A 16,815-nucleotide genomic window follows, 5' to 3' on the forward strand; every position below is an offset into this window, starting at 1 on the left:
TATTACACAAAGTTGTATAACTATTAAAGGGGTTGGTTATTACTCTGACAAGCCCTTCGGAATCTTTGTTTGCCCTCAGTAAAATAATAACACACTTATACTCACCTCTGTTGCTGGTGCCTTTCTAGCAGTGTCAGCACGGGCTTTCCCAGGGCTTGCGTGGCATTGTTATGTAAGGCAATCTCTGCTGCCAATAAGCGGTGGCTTTACTCTTCTCTCTGGTCAATTACGTCCATAGGAGAGGTGATTGACGCCACCAATGATTGGCCGCAGGGATCACGTGACATAACAGAAGGGGTTGTTCGAGTAGTGGACAACCCCTTTAAGTATACAACTAAATGCAATATAATAAATATAATAGTAGAAATGTACACTTCCCATAGTAAGATGGTTGTCTAACTTATCACCTATAAGCAGGATAGTAATAAGTGTGTGATTGCCGAGAGTCCCACTATTGGAGCTACCACTGCTCAGGAGAACAGGAGTCTTGTACTGTCCCCTCGGAATCGACCCAAGGCTACTTGTGCGTCATTCATTCTCTATGGGACGGATGGATATAGTCAAATACAGGATATTTTTATTAGTCCTGTAGCCAATGAAATATGTGGTCGTGTACAAACAGTGGGTAAAAAAGTTGTCAGCCACCAGTTGTGCAAGTTATCCAATCACAAGATATCCGCATGGAGGAATGGGCCAACTTAGACTGTGGATAGATGATACATCATAATTATGGGAACTACCCCTTTGATTTTATCATCTCAGTGGTACTTGGAGTTCTGCTTTTCCTCATTTCTGGAAAGGCATTATGGATAAAGCAGTGTCTAGAGCATAACACAAAAAGAACCAAAGTGGTACAAGAGTGATTCAGATAATAAGGATGGTCTTTCTACACATCGCAGAAGTAAAGAAGCAAGTAAAGGCAACTAGTGGTGAGCAAGATCTTAGAGAGGACAGCTGCTTGATCATGAGTAGAAGAGCAGCAGTAATAAATAACTGATGAAACATAGTGAAACCTCTCCAAAAGACCGCCTTTTTGAGAAGCCCACCCAATTTAACCAAACCGGATTTCTTGTGACCACTTGTATTTTCATCATATACATCTCATATGAAGGGACCGCCCCTGCAGAAGGCCATTTTACTGTAATCTTTTGTGGTCGCCTTAAGCAGAATTTGTCACCAGGTTTTTGCTAAATATCTGAGAGCAGCATAACGTAGAGGCAGAGATCCTGATTCCAGCGATGTGCCATTTACTGTGCTGCTTGCTGCAGTTTTGATAAAATTATTGTTTTCTCTGCTGCAGATCTACCTGCTCTCTGAACCCGGAACTCTTTATTAAACCATCCACACCACTTATTGGCAGGTTTCTGTGTAAACTGTGCATAGGCAGAAAACTGCGAATTAGTGGTGGGCTGGGGTTTTACAGCGTTCATGAATATGATGGACTTCATGGCAGCTGGATTTCTAGTCCTTTAGTGATAATCTCCTGCTCATAAAACAGTAATTTTCTTTGTGCGGCATCAAGCAGCCCAGTAACTGATATATCACTGGAATCAGGGTCTCTGTCTCTACATTATGTTACTCTCGGATTAGGTGGTAAAAGCCTGGCGATAGATTCCCTAAAAAGAGTTCTTTGTTTTGCCTCTAACTGGATAGAATTAATCATTCTTCTTTTGTCTTACTACTCCATGTATCCATTCCTGAGCTGCCTTGATCTACAGTGATAAATGACAAACACTAACAAAGCTATTGCTGTTCTTGCCAGTTACTACATTGTACACAATTACACAATTTTCCATCTTTCCTTTTTCGCTCATTAGATGAATATTTAAATTTATGAACCAGTTACAGTTCTGTTGTTTTCTTCTGCGGCATCGAGGCAGTTGGCTATCCTCTGGCATCATGGCCCAAGTGTGGCAATCACTGCACTACCTGGATTTATATCCCTGCTTAAAGGGGTTGTCTGGTCTAGAATTACAAGGCTGTTGTCACTCTGTTTGACGGCAGACTTGTGAATCCTCCCCTTTAATCATAAAGAAAACTGCAGATCAATGAAATTCTCATCTTTTTAATTTATATCTTTGTAATATTATTGCCCAACAAAGTTAGCTAGTGTATACCATAAAGGGGATGTCTACTTTATATTGATCTTAACGAATGTGTTGAGGACATGATTTTGTGTCACTTACTTAAAGGGGTTGTCCACTTTTGTGGGAAAAAAAAAACGTTCTTACTTAAATGCAGGTATTTGGGGCTAAAGATCATTTTTGCTATTAAACATTTTGCACCATTTGCCTCCTGTCACCACTGTACTTGCTGATTGCTGCTGGCTGCAGAATGGGGTAACGGAATTATCATTATTTTACCAGATGTGTGAGGACATGATTTTGACACACTTATATTATACAGGCATGACAGGTTCTCCTCCTGCTCCTGTTAGTGCAGCTTTCCTCACAGACTGCACAGCTCTCCAGGCCATAGAATGGATGCTGATGGAGGAGCAGGCGAACAAGTGTCTATCAGCCTCCTCCAATAGAAAAGCATTAGAGATGAGTGCACCCAATGTTCGGGTCCCCATTGATTTCTGGGATCAGGTTCAAATTGGTATTCAGAGAGTAGCTGACAGCACAACTGGCAATGGGATGCCCGTCCTAGTCCCACGGACCAAAGTGGAAGTGTACATACCCAAAAAAATGATGAAGGACAGCATCCAATCCAGGTGAAAAAAACTTCTTTTATTGTGCCAAGTGCAACGTTTCAACCATCAAAGGTTGAAAAAGACCTTTGATGGTTGAAACGTTGCACTTGGCACAATAAAAGAAGTTTTTTTCACCTGGATTGGATGCTGTCCTTCATCATTTTTTTCAGGTTCAAATTGGTGTCCAGTTCTGGCACCCGAACCAAACTTTGGACTAAAGTTCGAATGAACAAAAGGAACCTGAACTTCCAGGAGTCCGCTCATCAATAGAAAGCAGTTTTCTCATGTTTGGTTTTCTTTTGGAGGATCCCGGTGGACAGGTCTGATCACACAGATCTCATATACTAATAAGTGATGCAAGATCTTGCCCCCAACACAAGATGAACTGTCTTTTAACATGAAAGGGTTACAACTGTAGAAACTTGGTCAATGTCTCTTTCCTTATTATTTTCATTTTTCATTCTTCCTTACTTAGGTGATTTTAGGAATTCTGCTACCTCCTTCAATTCTTAGTCTAGAGTTTAAGAACAAAGATGAGATGCCATACATGTCCCAGGCAAATGAAATAGATCTTCAGGAGAAAGAAGTGGAAGAGCCAGACAAGACAGTGAAAGACAAAGAAGATGATGACATGGAGCTGACGGTATGAAAACGCCATTAAAAGCAAACACGTTTTTAGGGTTCATCTTCTCTAGACATTTAATAGAATGGTATTCAAAATAAAGTTTGCTACTCACTTATTCTACCATTTTACCTCCATGTCCCATCCCATTCACACTTACCCATCCTGCTCAGTCCTTCACTTCTCTCCTTAAATTTGTTGGAGTCTACTGAAACCCTTTTCAAAGCAAATTGTCTTGTATGCTTCTAATGATGGATCCTTTACTGTCTGTGTCTTGAACCTATTCCCCTTTATGCATCGAAATTGCGTTTTATAACATTCAAGAAATTTGAACTCGGAATTATATATTTTGCACATTTTTTACAACGGAATAATTTACCAGGAGAAATGGTTTGTAAATGTTCTACTATTTCCCGACCACCAATTTTTATACATTTTGTATGCTTTTCCTATGGTCGATCATACCCCTGGTCAAGGTTTTACGTAACCCTTTTGTTCAACATTTCCTCTAGGGAAAAATACATTTTTATTTAAGTCAAGGTGTTTATATCATTTCAAGATCTACAGGAAGGAGATTAAGTATCACTTGAAGGGACGGGCAGTTTAAAACACACCTTTTTTATGCAGGGAGTGGTGAGGGTGTGGAATCGCCCACCTGAGGAAACAATTCAAGGAAGAATGGTGGACTTCAAGACAAAATTAGATGCTGTAAGTACTTGGAAGACCAGAGGGTGAGCAGGATGGATAACTGCCTTAATTCCATGTATCATTCCTTCACTCCCATCCTTGGTGTTCTGGTGATATTAATCGATTCATTACATCCTTATCTTTTCCATTCTTCATCATATGAGAACTAGGTTATATTATTACTTTTGCAAAATAGAGTGTGATATTTTATAGAAAGCTTGATGAGAACATCAGCATATACCATAACATTAGCAGTTGTCACATAAATGAAACCCTGGCATTTGTAAATGTTGAAAATTACCTTCCTGTGAATGAACACTTAATATGAGTTCTGTAGAATATTTACATAACTTCATACACTAAATAAAACTTAAAGGGGAGTTCTCAAATTATTAGATTACTTTAATTAATTAGACAACATTGAAATAAGCAAGTTTGCAATTGACTTGCTTTTTTCTATCTGCTGTCATTCAGATGCAATGAGAGCTTTTATCTTTAAGAGTGCACAGCTGTTTCCCATGGAGCCCCACCATTAGTGTCTGCCTAGACCCTTGGCTGAGTGTCTGCAGTAGTTACATTCCAAGAGAGCAATTTACTCAAAAAACATACCAGCCACCGATCTCCAGCCTATATATTTCTATACAGCAGTTACCTGCTTATATCCCTCCCTCTCCCTCTTAGCTCCTGACAAGCTGATATTATAAATCTTGCAAATAGAGATGGACGTACCCCTGGATGTTGGGGTCCACCGGATTCGGCTGAACAGTTAAAAAAGTTTGGATGTTTTTATCAATCATGCCCCTTACCAGCCTGAGAATTCCAGCCTCCAGCTGTCTGCTTCAGCAAGGCTGGTTGTCAAAAATGGGGGACCCCAAATCATGTTTTAAAATTATCTAAATAATTAAAAAAAACAGCATGGGGACACCTCTAATGATGACAGCTGAGGGTTGCAGCCCCCCGCTGTCAGTTTTGTCTGGCCTATTTTTTTTGAGAATTAATAATTATAAGGCTAGGCTCACACTACGTTAGTGCAGTCTGTTCAACATATCCGTTAAACGGACTGCACTAACGCAAGTGCCGGCGCTTGCACAGCACTAGCGTAGATGGAGCTTCTGCTAGCTCCATCTGCGCTAGCGGCGCGCTAGCAGTGACGGACCCGGAAATGCTGCAGGCGGTGTCTCGGGTCCGTCACTCAATGACGGCACATCGCTAGCGCACGCCCATTGTGGGCGTGCGGTAGCGATGCGCTCGCCATTGCTTGTAATGGCGGCATTAACGGACTACGGTGTAACGTAGTCCGTTAAACGGGTTCACACAACGCAGTGTGAACCCAGCCTAAGACACCGGCTGATGAATGCTCCCTTCAGCTGCCTGCTCTCACTGTTATTAGTGGCAGCAGGTGTAGGCTGATAGGAGCAGTAGTCTCATCAACCGACGCCAGTGACCGGAGGTAAACTTTTTACCTCTGATCACAGCTGTGGGCTCATGCCATCATTTGACAGCGCGGAAACCACAGCTGTCTGACCGGCGGTAATGATTTTACTGCCAATCAGAAGCAGTGTTTGCAGTGCTGTTATGCACATGACAGCGCAACAAAAACTCGGTGTTCGGAAGGCCAAACCCAAACAGTAACACGGACTTCCTGGTGAAGTCCGGGTTTGGTGTCCATGCCCAAACAGTAGGTGTTCGGTACGGACGCCGAACTTTACTGTTCGGGTTCGCGCATCTCTACTTGCAAAATCACCAATCTACAGCACTATCTTCTTCTAATCACAGCTCTCACTGTCCTGAGCTCTGTGATTGTTTAAATGCCTTGCTATTCCTATGTGCACTGTAAATACAGTAATAGTAGTGTACATTCCAGAACAAATCACTGAGAGCTTAATGTGCTACAGCAGAACTTATGCTCAGCTTTATAATAATACTAATACTTTATACTAATACTACAGCTCTGCCTACCCTGCCAGAAACTAAGAAGTGAAGAGAAGCATAGCTCTGAGCTCGAGAGTCAAATTGAGAATATCTCTTTAATTGTGACCATAATACCCGCACATTAAAAAGTTGTCGTCCAATGTCCATATAGTACTACACTGTGTGCAGAATTATTATCAAGTTGTATTTTAGAGGATTAAATTGAGAATATCTCTTTTATTGTGACAACAATACCCGCACATTAAAAAGTTTTTGTCCAATGTCCATATAGTACTACACTGTGTGCAGAATTAATATCAAGTTGTATTTTAGAGGATTATTTTTATTACTGATCAACAACTATGTTCTCAATCAACCCAAAAGACTCATAAATATCAAAGCTTAATATTTTTGGAAGTTGGAGTGGGTTTTTTTTTAGATTTGGCTATCTTAGGAGGATATCTGTTTGTGCCGGTAGCTATTACTGTGCAGAATTATCAGGCAACTTAATAAAAAACAAATATAGTGTCCCATCTCACTTATTTTCACCAGGTAAACCAATATAACTGCACAAAATTTAGAAATAAACATTTCTGACATGAAAAAAACAAAAACCCCAAAAATTAGTGACCAATATAGCCACCTTTCTTTATGATGACACTCAACAGCCTTCCATCCGTAGATTCTGTCAGTTGCTTGATCTGTTTACGATCAACATTGCGTGCAGCAGCCACCACAGCCTCCCAGACACTGTTCCGAGAGGTGTACTGCTTTCCCTCCCTGTAGATCTCACATTTTATGAGGGACCACAGGTTCTCTATGGGGTTCAGATCAGGTGAACAAGGGGGGCCATGCCATTATTTTTTCTTCTTTGAGACCTTTACTGGCCAGCCAAGCTGTGGAGTAGTTGGAGGCATGTGATGGAGCATTGTCCTGCATGAAAATCATGTTTTTCTTGAACGATACCGATTCTTCCTGTACCACTGCTTGAAGAAGTTGTCTTCCAGAAACTAGCAGTAGGTCTGGGAGTTGAGCTTCACTCCATCCTCAACCTGAAAAGGTCTCACAAGTTCATCTTTGATGTTACTAGCCCATACTAGTACCCCACCTCCACCTTGCTGGTGTCTGAGTCGGAGTGGAGCTCTCTGCCCTTTACTGATCCAACCTCTGACCCATCCATCTGGCCCATCAAGTGTTCCAGAGAAATCTCACAAGGTTTTCAGAATTATTTATTACAGTAGTAAAGGTATGCAAGAAAACATCACATTGGAATGAAAACCCTATGCACCACTGTTCTATAAGACGTATTTATCTGGTCCACACACACAAAAAAGATGTCCATAAAACCTCTTAAAAGTCAGTCTTAAGATATTTCTTGGCCCAGTCTTTCTTGTTCAAAGGGGTTCGTTTTTCAGCCTTCCTTACCTTGGCCATGTCCCTGAGTATTGCACACCTTGTGCTTTTTGTTATTCCAGTAACGTTGCAGCTCTGAAATATGGCAAAACTGGTGGCAAATGGCATCTTGGCAGCTTCACGCTTGATTTTCCTCAATTCCTGGGCAGTTATTTTGCACCTTTTTTGCCCAACACCCTTCTTGCGACACTGTTGGCTATTTGCCATGAAACGCTTGATTGTTCGGTGATCACGCTTCAAAAGTTTGGCAGTTTCAAGACTGCTACATCCCTCTGCAAGACATCTCACAATTTTGGACTTTTCAGAGTCCGTCAAATCTCTCTTCTGACCCATTTTGCCAAAGGAAAGGAAGTTGCCTAATAATTAAGCACACCTTATATAGGGTTTTGATGTCATTAGACAACACTCATTACAGAGATGCACATCACCTGATTTACTTAATTGGTAGTTGGCCATATACTGTACATAAAGTACCAAATTCTACCTACAAAGAAGCAAATTGTGTGTTTGCAGTCCTATACTGTGCTTAATTGCACCCAATAAACTACACATATTGTACTTTCAAACAGTGCCCACAGAGAACCATACAGTACTTGACAAATTAAAGTAATACTTGACCATGCACATGGATGCCAGAGAGTGCCACATGTTTGTAAGTTACAGTGTATAACAATGCGCATTATTCCATATTGTGCCCTGTTTGATTGATCCTAACTGAAGGTGGTTTTTCCAATCCTTAAAAAAAGTCAAAATTGCTCCAAATAGTAAAACATAATCTACTATATAATTGTCTAAGGGTCACTTCCGTCTGTCTTTCTGTCTGTCTGTCTGTCACGGATATTCATTGGTCGCGGCCTCTGTCTGTCATGGGATCCAAGTTGCTGATTGGTCGTGGCAAAACGCCCACGACCATTGCCACGACCAATCAGCGATGGGTGCAGTCTGGTGGCAACATGGCCGCTCCTTCCTCCCCGCAGTCAGTGCCTGCTCCGTACTCCCCTCCAGTCAGCGCTCACACAGGGTTAATGGCAGTGCTAATGGACCGCATTATGCCGCGGTGTAACGCACTCCATTAACGCTGCTATTAACCCTGTGTGACCAATTTTTTTACTATTGAGGCTGCCCATGCAGCCTCAATAGTAAAAAGATCTAATGTTAAAAATAATAAAAATAATAAAAAATCATCATATACTCACCTTCCGGCGCCTTTCATGCTCCTCGCGACGCTCCGGTGACCGCTCCGTGCAAGCGGCAGGTTCCGGAGGCAAGGATGGTATGCGACAAGGACCTGCCATGATGTCACGGTCATGTGACCGTGACGTCATCACAGGTCCTGTGAGAATGACCTGCCATGACGTCACGGTCATGTGACCGCGACGTCATCACAGGTCCTGTGCCCATACCAACCCTGGGACCGGAAGCTGCCACGTGCACCGCCCACAGGGCCAGGACTTCAACGGAGGGTGAGTATATGTTTATTTTTTTATTTTAAGTCTGTATACTACATGGCTCTGTGCTATATACTCCATCGCTGTGCAATATACTACGTGGCTGAGTAATATACTAAGTGGCTGGGCAATATACTACGTGACTGCGTAATATACTACGTGGCTGGGCAATATACTACGTGGCTGGGCAATATACTACGTGGACATGCATATTCTAGAATACCCGATGTGTTAGAATCGGGTCACCATCTAGTCTAATATATTCATGTTTTACACCTACCCTTCCCTGTGCTGGGCACAGAGATCCCTTGTTGCTTTCCATTGCACGTGACAGCAGTGATTGGCTGCCTCAGTGACATGGCATACAATTGATCCCAAATCATGGTTAACAATTACAGAAGGTTCTCCCAACTCCCAAAACTTTCAGGAATGGGCTAATCTCTAAATCGCATCTTTGACCACTCAAATTGTATAAATATAAACTGCAGACCCTGTATGTTACCTGGTCCGTAGACCATATTGTTTTACATCCATTCAGGAGTTAGGAACACTCTGGCACAACAAGATACTTTTCTTTTATATCCTAAGTAGGCATCTGTCGTGCATGATAATATTCTGTTACCCTTGAAGATGCCAAACCTTAAGGCTGTGTGCACATGTTGTGTTTTTTTCGCGTTTTTTTGTGGTTTTTCCCGATAAAAACGCTATAAAACCGCAACAAAATGCATACAATAAGCATCCCATCATTTAGAATGAATTCCGCATGTTTTGTGCACATGATGCGTTTTTTTCCGCGAAAAAACCGCATCGTGGTAAAAACTGCAGCATGTTCATTAATTTTGCGGTTTTTTTACGGATTTCCCACGACAAAATGCATTGGGAAGTGTCCGGAAAAAAACGCGGCAAAAACGCGGCAAAACTGCAGCAAAACCGCATGCAGATTTCTTGCGGATTTCTTGCAGAAAATGTCCGGTTTTTCTCAGGAATTTTCTGCGAGAAATCCTGAACGTGTGCACATAGCCTAAATAAATTTGTATAATCAATGGGTTACATGGCAAAACAGAAATAGAGATGAAGTCATAGATGATAGAATTTGATTAGCCAGGTTCAAGTTTGACTTCAAATCAGACAAATTCATATTTGGGAGACTCAATGAACAATCATATTAATGATCTGTTGATACGGGTACACCTTTAGAATACATATATGTAGCCAGTTGCACAACATAACTCTTCTGTACATCAATGCAAAATCAATAACATGGCCCTCTGCCTACCATGTGACAGTAATACTAGGCCGGCTTCACACTTGCGAGTTTTACGGACGTAAGAGCGCAGAAACTACGTCCGTAAAACTCGCAAAAAATACGGCACAATTATTCTCTATGCCCCTGCTCCTATCTGCCGTATTAAACTGATCAGTATTATACGGCTTTCTACGGCCGTAGAAAATCGCAGCATGCTGCGTTTGTCACCGTATTGCGCAAATAAAACGTCAATGAAAGTCTATGGAAGCCCCAAAAATACGGATTACACACGGACCAGCAGTGTGACTTGCGAGGAATACGCAGCGGTGTTAGAGAGAAAAGCCGGCAATTCAGTGCGGTGTACAGTAAAATCACACTGACAGCTTACAGTAGAATAGGTAGAATAAATGTGTACACATAGAATAGGTATATATATATATATATATATATATATATATATATATATATATATATGTCATTGAGACACATATATGTATATATATTAATATTTCTTCCAGCGCTAGACAGCTTTAAAGCCGGTAATTCAATTACCGACTTTTGCTTTCTCCTTCCTAAAACCCGACATGATTTGAGACATGGTTTACATACAGTAAACCATCTCATATCCCCATTTTTTTTGCATATTCCACACTACTAATGTCAGTAGTTTGTCTATGCAAAATTTGGCCGTTCTAGCTAGTAAATTAAGAGGTTAAATGGCGGAAAAAATTGGCGTGGGCTCCCGCACAATTTTCTCCGCCAGAGTAGTAAAGCCAGTGACTGAGGGCAGATATTAATAGCCTGGAGAGGGTCCATGGTTATTGCCCCCCCCCCCCCCCCTGGCTAAAAACACCTGCCCCCAGCCACCCCAGAAAAGGCACATCTGGAAGATGCGCCTATTCTGGCACTTGGCCACTCTCTTCCCATTCCCGTGTAGCGGTGGGATATGGGGTAATGAAGGGTTAATGCCACCTTGCTATTGTAAGGTGACATTAAGCCAAATTAATAATGGAGAGGCGTCAATTCTGACACCTATCCATTATTAATCCAATACTAGTAAAGGGTTAAAAAAAACACACACACATTATTAAAAATTAATTTAATGAAAAAAACACAAAGGTCATTGTATTAATTTATTCTACTCTCAATCCACTCACTGAAGACCCTCGATCTGTAAATAAAAAAATAATAATAAACCAAGAATATACATACCTTCCGAGGATCTGTAAGGTCCAATGATGTAAATCCATCTGAAGGGGTTAAAATATTTTGCAGGCAGGAGTTCTGCTAATGCAACGCTACTCCTGCCTGCAAAAACCCAGTGAATGAAGGTAAAGTAGGTCAATGACCTATATTTAGCTTCATTTGCGGTGAGGCGCCCTCTGCTGGCTGTTTCTAGATCGTGGGAACTTTCCTAGAAAGCTCCCTGGCTCGAGTTCATATGAGGACAACCAGCAGAGGGCTCCTCTTATTATCTCGAGCCAGGGAGCTTTCTAGGAAAGTTCCCACGATCTAGGAACAGCCAGCAGAGGGCGCCTCACCGCAAATGAAGCTAAATACTGTATGTAAACCCGGTCTCATATCATGTCGGGTTTAGGAAGGAGAAAGCAAAAGCCAGTAATTGAATTACCGGCTTTCTGCTATATCGCGCTGGATGAAATAATAATATATATACATATATGTGTCTTCCGATATATATATATATATATATATAGACAGTATATATATATATTTTTTTTTTAACACATGGATCCCTTGTATATCCGTATGTCGGTTTTGCAAGCCTGCGATAAAAACACGCAGTACGGATGACATACGGATTACATACGGAGGATGCCATGCGCAAAAAACGCTGAAACACCCTGCCTACGGAGGAGCTACGGACCACTATTTTCGGGACTTTTCAGTGTATTACGGCCGTAAATTACGGACCGTATTTTCATACGCTGAGTGTGAAGCCGGCCTTAATGGTATATTCACATACAGCCGTGAAGCAACTGATACATTTTTGACTACATATTGGTGCACACCTGTTTATATATTTGGTGTCATGTAAGGCTACTTTCACACTAGTCCGTCGGTATGGGCAGTCGCAAACCATCGGCCTGATGTACTGACGGACAGTGTGTTGATGTAGCACAACGTGGGCAGCGGATGCAGTTTTACAATGCATCCGCTGCCCATTGTGAGTTCCGGGGAGGAGGGGGCAGAGTTTCGGCCGCTCATGCGTGGTCTAAAATGGCGGACCCGACGTACAAAAAAAGTTACATTGATCTTTTTTTGTGCGTTGCGGCTGCCAAAAACACGAGGCATGCGTCACACGACGGATGCGACGTGTGGCCATACGTCGCAATGCGTCGCTAATGCAAGTCTATGGAGAAAAACGCATCCTGCGGGCAACTTTGCAGGATGCGTTTTTTCTCCAAAACGACGCATTGCGACGTCTGTCACAAGACGCTAGTGTGAAAGTAGCCTAAGGCTACTTTCACACTTGCGTCATGCACTGCACGTCGCTATGCGACGTTGCGGCGCACCGACGCAAGCAGCGAAAGCGCCGCACAACGGGGGCAGCGGATGCATTTTTCCAGCGCATCCGCTGCCCCATTGTGAGGTGCGTGGAGGTGGGGGTTACATGTAACGCTTTTTGCTCCCGGCGGACCGCCACAACACGGCACAACCGTCGCACGACGGTTGCGACGTGTGTCAATGCATCGCAATGCATCGCTAATGTTAGTCTATGGAGCAAAAACGCATCCTGCAGACAACTTTGCAGGATGCGTTTTTTCCCCTAAACAACGCATTGCGACGTATTGAAAAAAACGCTAGTGTGAAAGTAGCCTAAACCAAAATATTGTGTTGACTGTAAGGCTATGTTCACACGAGGTGTTTTTACTGTGTTTTTTTATGCTAATTTTCAGCTGTGTTTTGCAGTACCAGCAAAGCTTATGAGATTTCATAAATCTTTTACACACACATTGTTTTTTTTTTTGTCATAAGTATTTTGTGCCTTGCATGGTTTTTTTGGACATAGCGCATGTCACTACTTTCAGCGTTTTTTCAGCGTTTTCACACATTGTGGGTAGTGAAAAAAAGCAAGTATAGCAGTATATGAAACCGATTTATTGTTGAGATTTTTCCAAGTTTACCAACTTGTCTTGATGGCCGTTTGGATTAGTACAGTTTAATTAAATTAGTGATGAGTACAAAGTAAACTGTTACGATCTGGTGGCCTTGGAGCCGCATGGAACTTTCTCTGGAGTTGGTGGAAACTATACTGACCGCAAATCCTGAACTTAACACCGCAACTAGAAGTAGCCGTGGGGTGTGCCTAACAAATCCTAGACACCTCGACACAGCTGGAGGACTAAATACCCCTATAGATGGAAGTAGGAATTCTACCTTGCCTCAGAGCAGAACCCCAAAGGATAGGCAGCCCCCCACAAATATTGACTGTGAGTAGTAGAGGAAAGACACACGCAGGCAGGAAACAGGATTTAGCAAAGAGGCCACTTCTAGCTAAATAGGAAAAGATAGGACAGAATACTAAGCGGTCAGTATTAAAACCCTTCCAAAAAATATCCACAGCAGATGTTACAAAAAATTCCACCATCTAACTAAAGATGTGGAGCGTATATCTGCAACTCCTGAGAATCCAACAAGACTGAGAAAACACTGACACAATCTAAGCTGGACAAGAGAAAACAAATGAATAGCACAAAATATTAAGCACACAGCATGTGTGCCACAGGAAAAAAAAAACACTTATCTTTGCTGAATTGGCAGCAAGGCAGGAGGAGCCAGACACAGATCCAAAACCTCCCTGAACCATGGCCAACTGGCAAGGACTAATGAATTCTGCACACCTAAATACCCCAGTCAGAACTGCAATCAGCAGATACACCTGACCATGACTGCAACTCCTGGACAACTGCATTACCACCTACAACCACTGTAGGGAACCCAAAAGCAGAATTCACAACAGTAAACATTGGCCAACCAGGGTGTGAGATTGCACAGTGCCTGATCAACTCAATGGCTGACCAAAGTGTGAAAGTTAGGCTATGTGCACACGTTGCGGATTCTCTGTGGATCCGCAGCGTTTTTTGAGGTGCAGAAACGCTGCAGACCCGCAATTGATTTACAGTACAACGTAAATCAATGAGAAAAAAAAATGCTGTGCACAATTTGCGGAAAATCCTCTGCAGAAACGATGCGGTTTAAAAGAAGTAGGATGTCACTTCTTTTTTGTGAATCTGCAGCGTTTTTGTACCCATTACATTATAGAAAACCGCAGGGGTAAAAAACGCAGCAAATCCGCAAGAAAACCGCAGCAAAAATGCACAAAAAACGCTGCGGAACCGCACAAAAAACGTGACAAATCCGCAGGTGCGTTTTCTGCCAGGAGAGGCAGAATCCGCACCAGAAATTCCTAAGCCTAATCCGCAACGTGTGCATATAGCCTCAAACAGTGTCCTACAAACTCAATGCACTGCCTGTGGCTTAGGTAAATTACTTCAGAGTCCAGACCTAATCACCTTCTTCAGCTGTTACAGTTGTGTGCGTATTTTGTCATGAACATATGTCTTGTATTAGTGACCTGTGTTCATGCTTGTGTGGTGGGAGCTAAGCTGAACTTTGGGATAATGAAAAATGCAGCATAAACATGCATTTTTGACGCTGTTTCTTTTCTGCAAAGAGTGCAGGGTTTGCTGCAGAAAAAAACACTGCAAAAACGCCTAGTGTGAACTTAGCCTAAAAGGGGATCTATCACCTAATTTTTGCCCTATAAACTGTGGCCACCGCCATCAGGGGCTTAACTATAGCATTCTGTAATGCTGTACTGTAGCTAAGCCCCCGATGTAACAGGAAAGATAAGAAAAACAAGTTAGATTATTCTCACCTGGGGGGTGGCCCGGTGCGGTCCGATCTGATGGGCGTTGCAGGTCCGGGTCTGGCACCTCCCATCTTCATACGATGTCATCATCCTCCTTGCTTCTGTTATTACAGAATGCTGTAGATAAGCTCCTAATGGGGGTGGCCGCAGTTTATAGGACCAAAATTAGGTGACAGATTCCCTTTAAAGTTGAATACAATGTACCCCATGTACAGTAATTTTACAGCTTTCGTTCTGGAGTTCATTGTTCTCTGCCATTGTTAAGGTTTTTCTTCCAAAGCTAACAAGATGACACTGAAACTAAATCTAACAATTAAAAACGGCAAATAAAGTGGAAATCAGGACAGTGCTCGAAAAGCAATTCCAGGCTGATTTACAATTTAAATTCTGGAAAACTAAAGATGTGTCAGGCAGTAATTAGAATTAATGAAATGCATGGACCCCTTTCAGCAAAACGAAAAGCTCGTTTCTGTAGAATAATACTTGTCAGAATTTTCATTCAGTGTAAAATTGAAAAAATAGAAGGCAATGAAATCAATGTTTACTCTGAAACTGTTCAATTACAAGGTAATGATGAATATTATCCAGCACTGATCGGCGACAGCACAGCAAACCAAAACAGACAGGAAATGTTGTCCTGAAAACAAACACACTAGGACGCGGCGTGACAGATCGAATCCAATGCTCACACAGTAAATCAAATCGGCCTTAGGATTAAATCACTTTATCATCACTGCAGGGAAGAAAAAGTGTATATTGTGCACATGTTCATACGACAATCCGGGGACTTATGCTATAATTACATATACATCTGTATATGACCCATGTAATTGCATCTAAAGGAAGTCTTATTTAATTCTAACATCAATTACACTAAATATTAATTTGAAAACATAAAATCCGGGTAATTGTTTGAACATTTGTAAGTAGCGGTGCACTGACACAGGAGGTGTGCAAGAGATGACAAATTGGAATTTTTTAGTAGAGAAAGCACATTGGTGTTTCAAAGTAGACCGTGCTGCTGTAGAGAGGATGTCGTTCCCGGATGCAAGTAGTCATTTTGTATTTTTGTTTTTAAGCAGTTCATGCTCGCACCAAACACTTTTTCAGGACCAAACTACGTAGAACCATTTTGAATTTGTCATTTACTATCATTCTGTGAGTCAAGGGTACGTATAGAGATGATCACTAGGGATTGTGTGGACATATGACAGCTGGTATCAAAGGAGGGAGTCCTAATGTCACTACTTTTTTTCCTGAAGCTATGTAATATGTAGTCAGTCAAAGTCCTCTAAGGTATAAGCTGGTATTTTCACCTCCACTAACTAATAGAGTGCATCTTGTTGGAATATACATCAGCTGCAGGCTTATGCTGCATAGATTATTTTGAGCAGATAGCAGATATGTGTAATGATGTTAAAAAATTTTAGTATGACATTTGTATACCTTTGAAAAAGTTTTCTACTTTAAAATGTCAATACTACCCAACTTAACCCTTTTTTGACATTGGGCATAATAGCATGCCCACGTCGGACTCCCCCAGTTGATTTGGGCTCAGGCGGTAAGCCCACATCTTTCCAAGCAAATGTCAGCTGTTTTGAACAGCTGACATGTGGCCAGAACAGCCGCAATCGCAATCCACCTGCGGCTATTAACCCGTTAAATGCCACTGTCAAACTCTGACAGCAGCATTTACCATGCGCTTCTGGCAGTCGCACCGGAAATCCGCCCATCGATGACCCCGTCACGTTATTGTGGGTCACCAATGGGTTGGCATGACATCAGAGGTCTCCTGCAGACCTCTATGGTTGCCACTGCTGGATTGCTATGAGCACCCCCCAGTCGTCAGTGCTCATAGCCATTCAGTAATTCTGCTACATACACGCGATCTGATAATCG

The 16,815-nt window shown here is 42.1% G+C and overlaps 1 protein-coding gene across 1 annotated transcript in view; it reads left to right on the plus strand.

The window, feature by feature from the left end:
* The window catches only part of TRPM3 (transient receptor potential cation channel subfamily M member 3), a 783,591-nt gene that overhangs the window by 586,201 nt on the left and 180,575 nt on the right, over positions 1-16,815 (plus strand). The window contains exon 17 of the mRNA XM_069763506.1: positions 3,171-3,338. Coding sequence (XP_069619607.1) covers positions 3,171-3,338 — 168 coding nt within the window. The remainder of the gene's footprint in view (positions 1-3,170; positions 3,339-16,815) is intronic.

This window comes from Ranitomeya imitator, chromosome 1 (assembly GCF_032444005.1).
Source record: "Ranitomeya imitator isolate aRanImi1 chromosome 1, aRanImi1.pri, whole genome shotgun sequence".
In the NCBI taxonomy this organism is placed as follows: domain Eukaryota; kingdom Metazoa; phylum Chordata; class Amphibia; order Anura; family Dendrobatidae; genus Ranitomeya; species Ranitomeya imitator.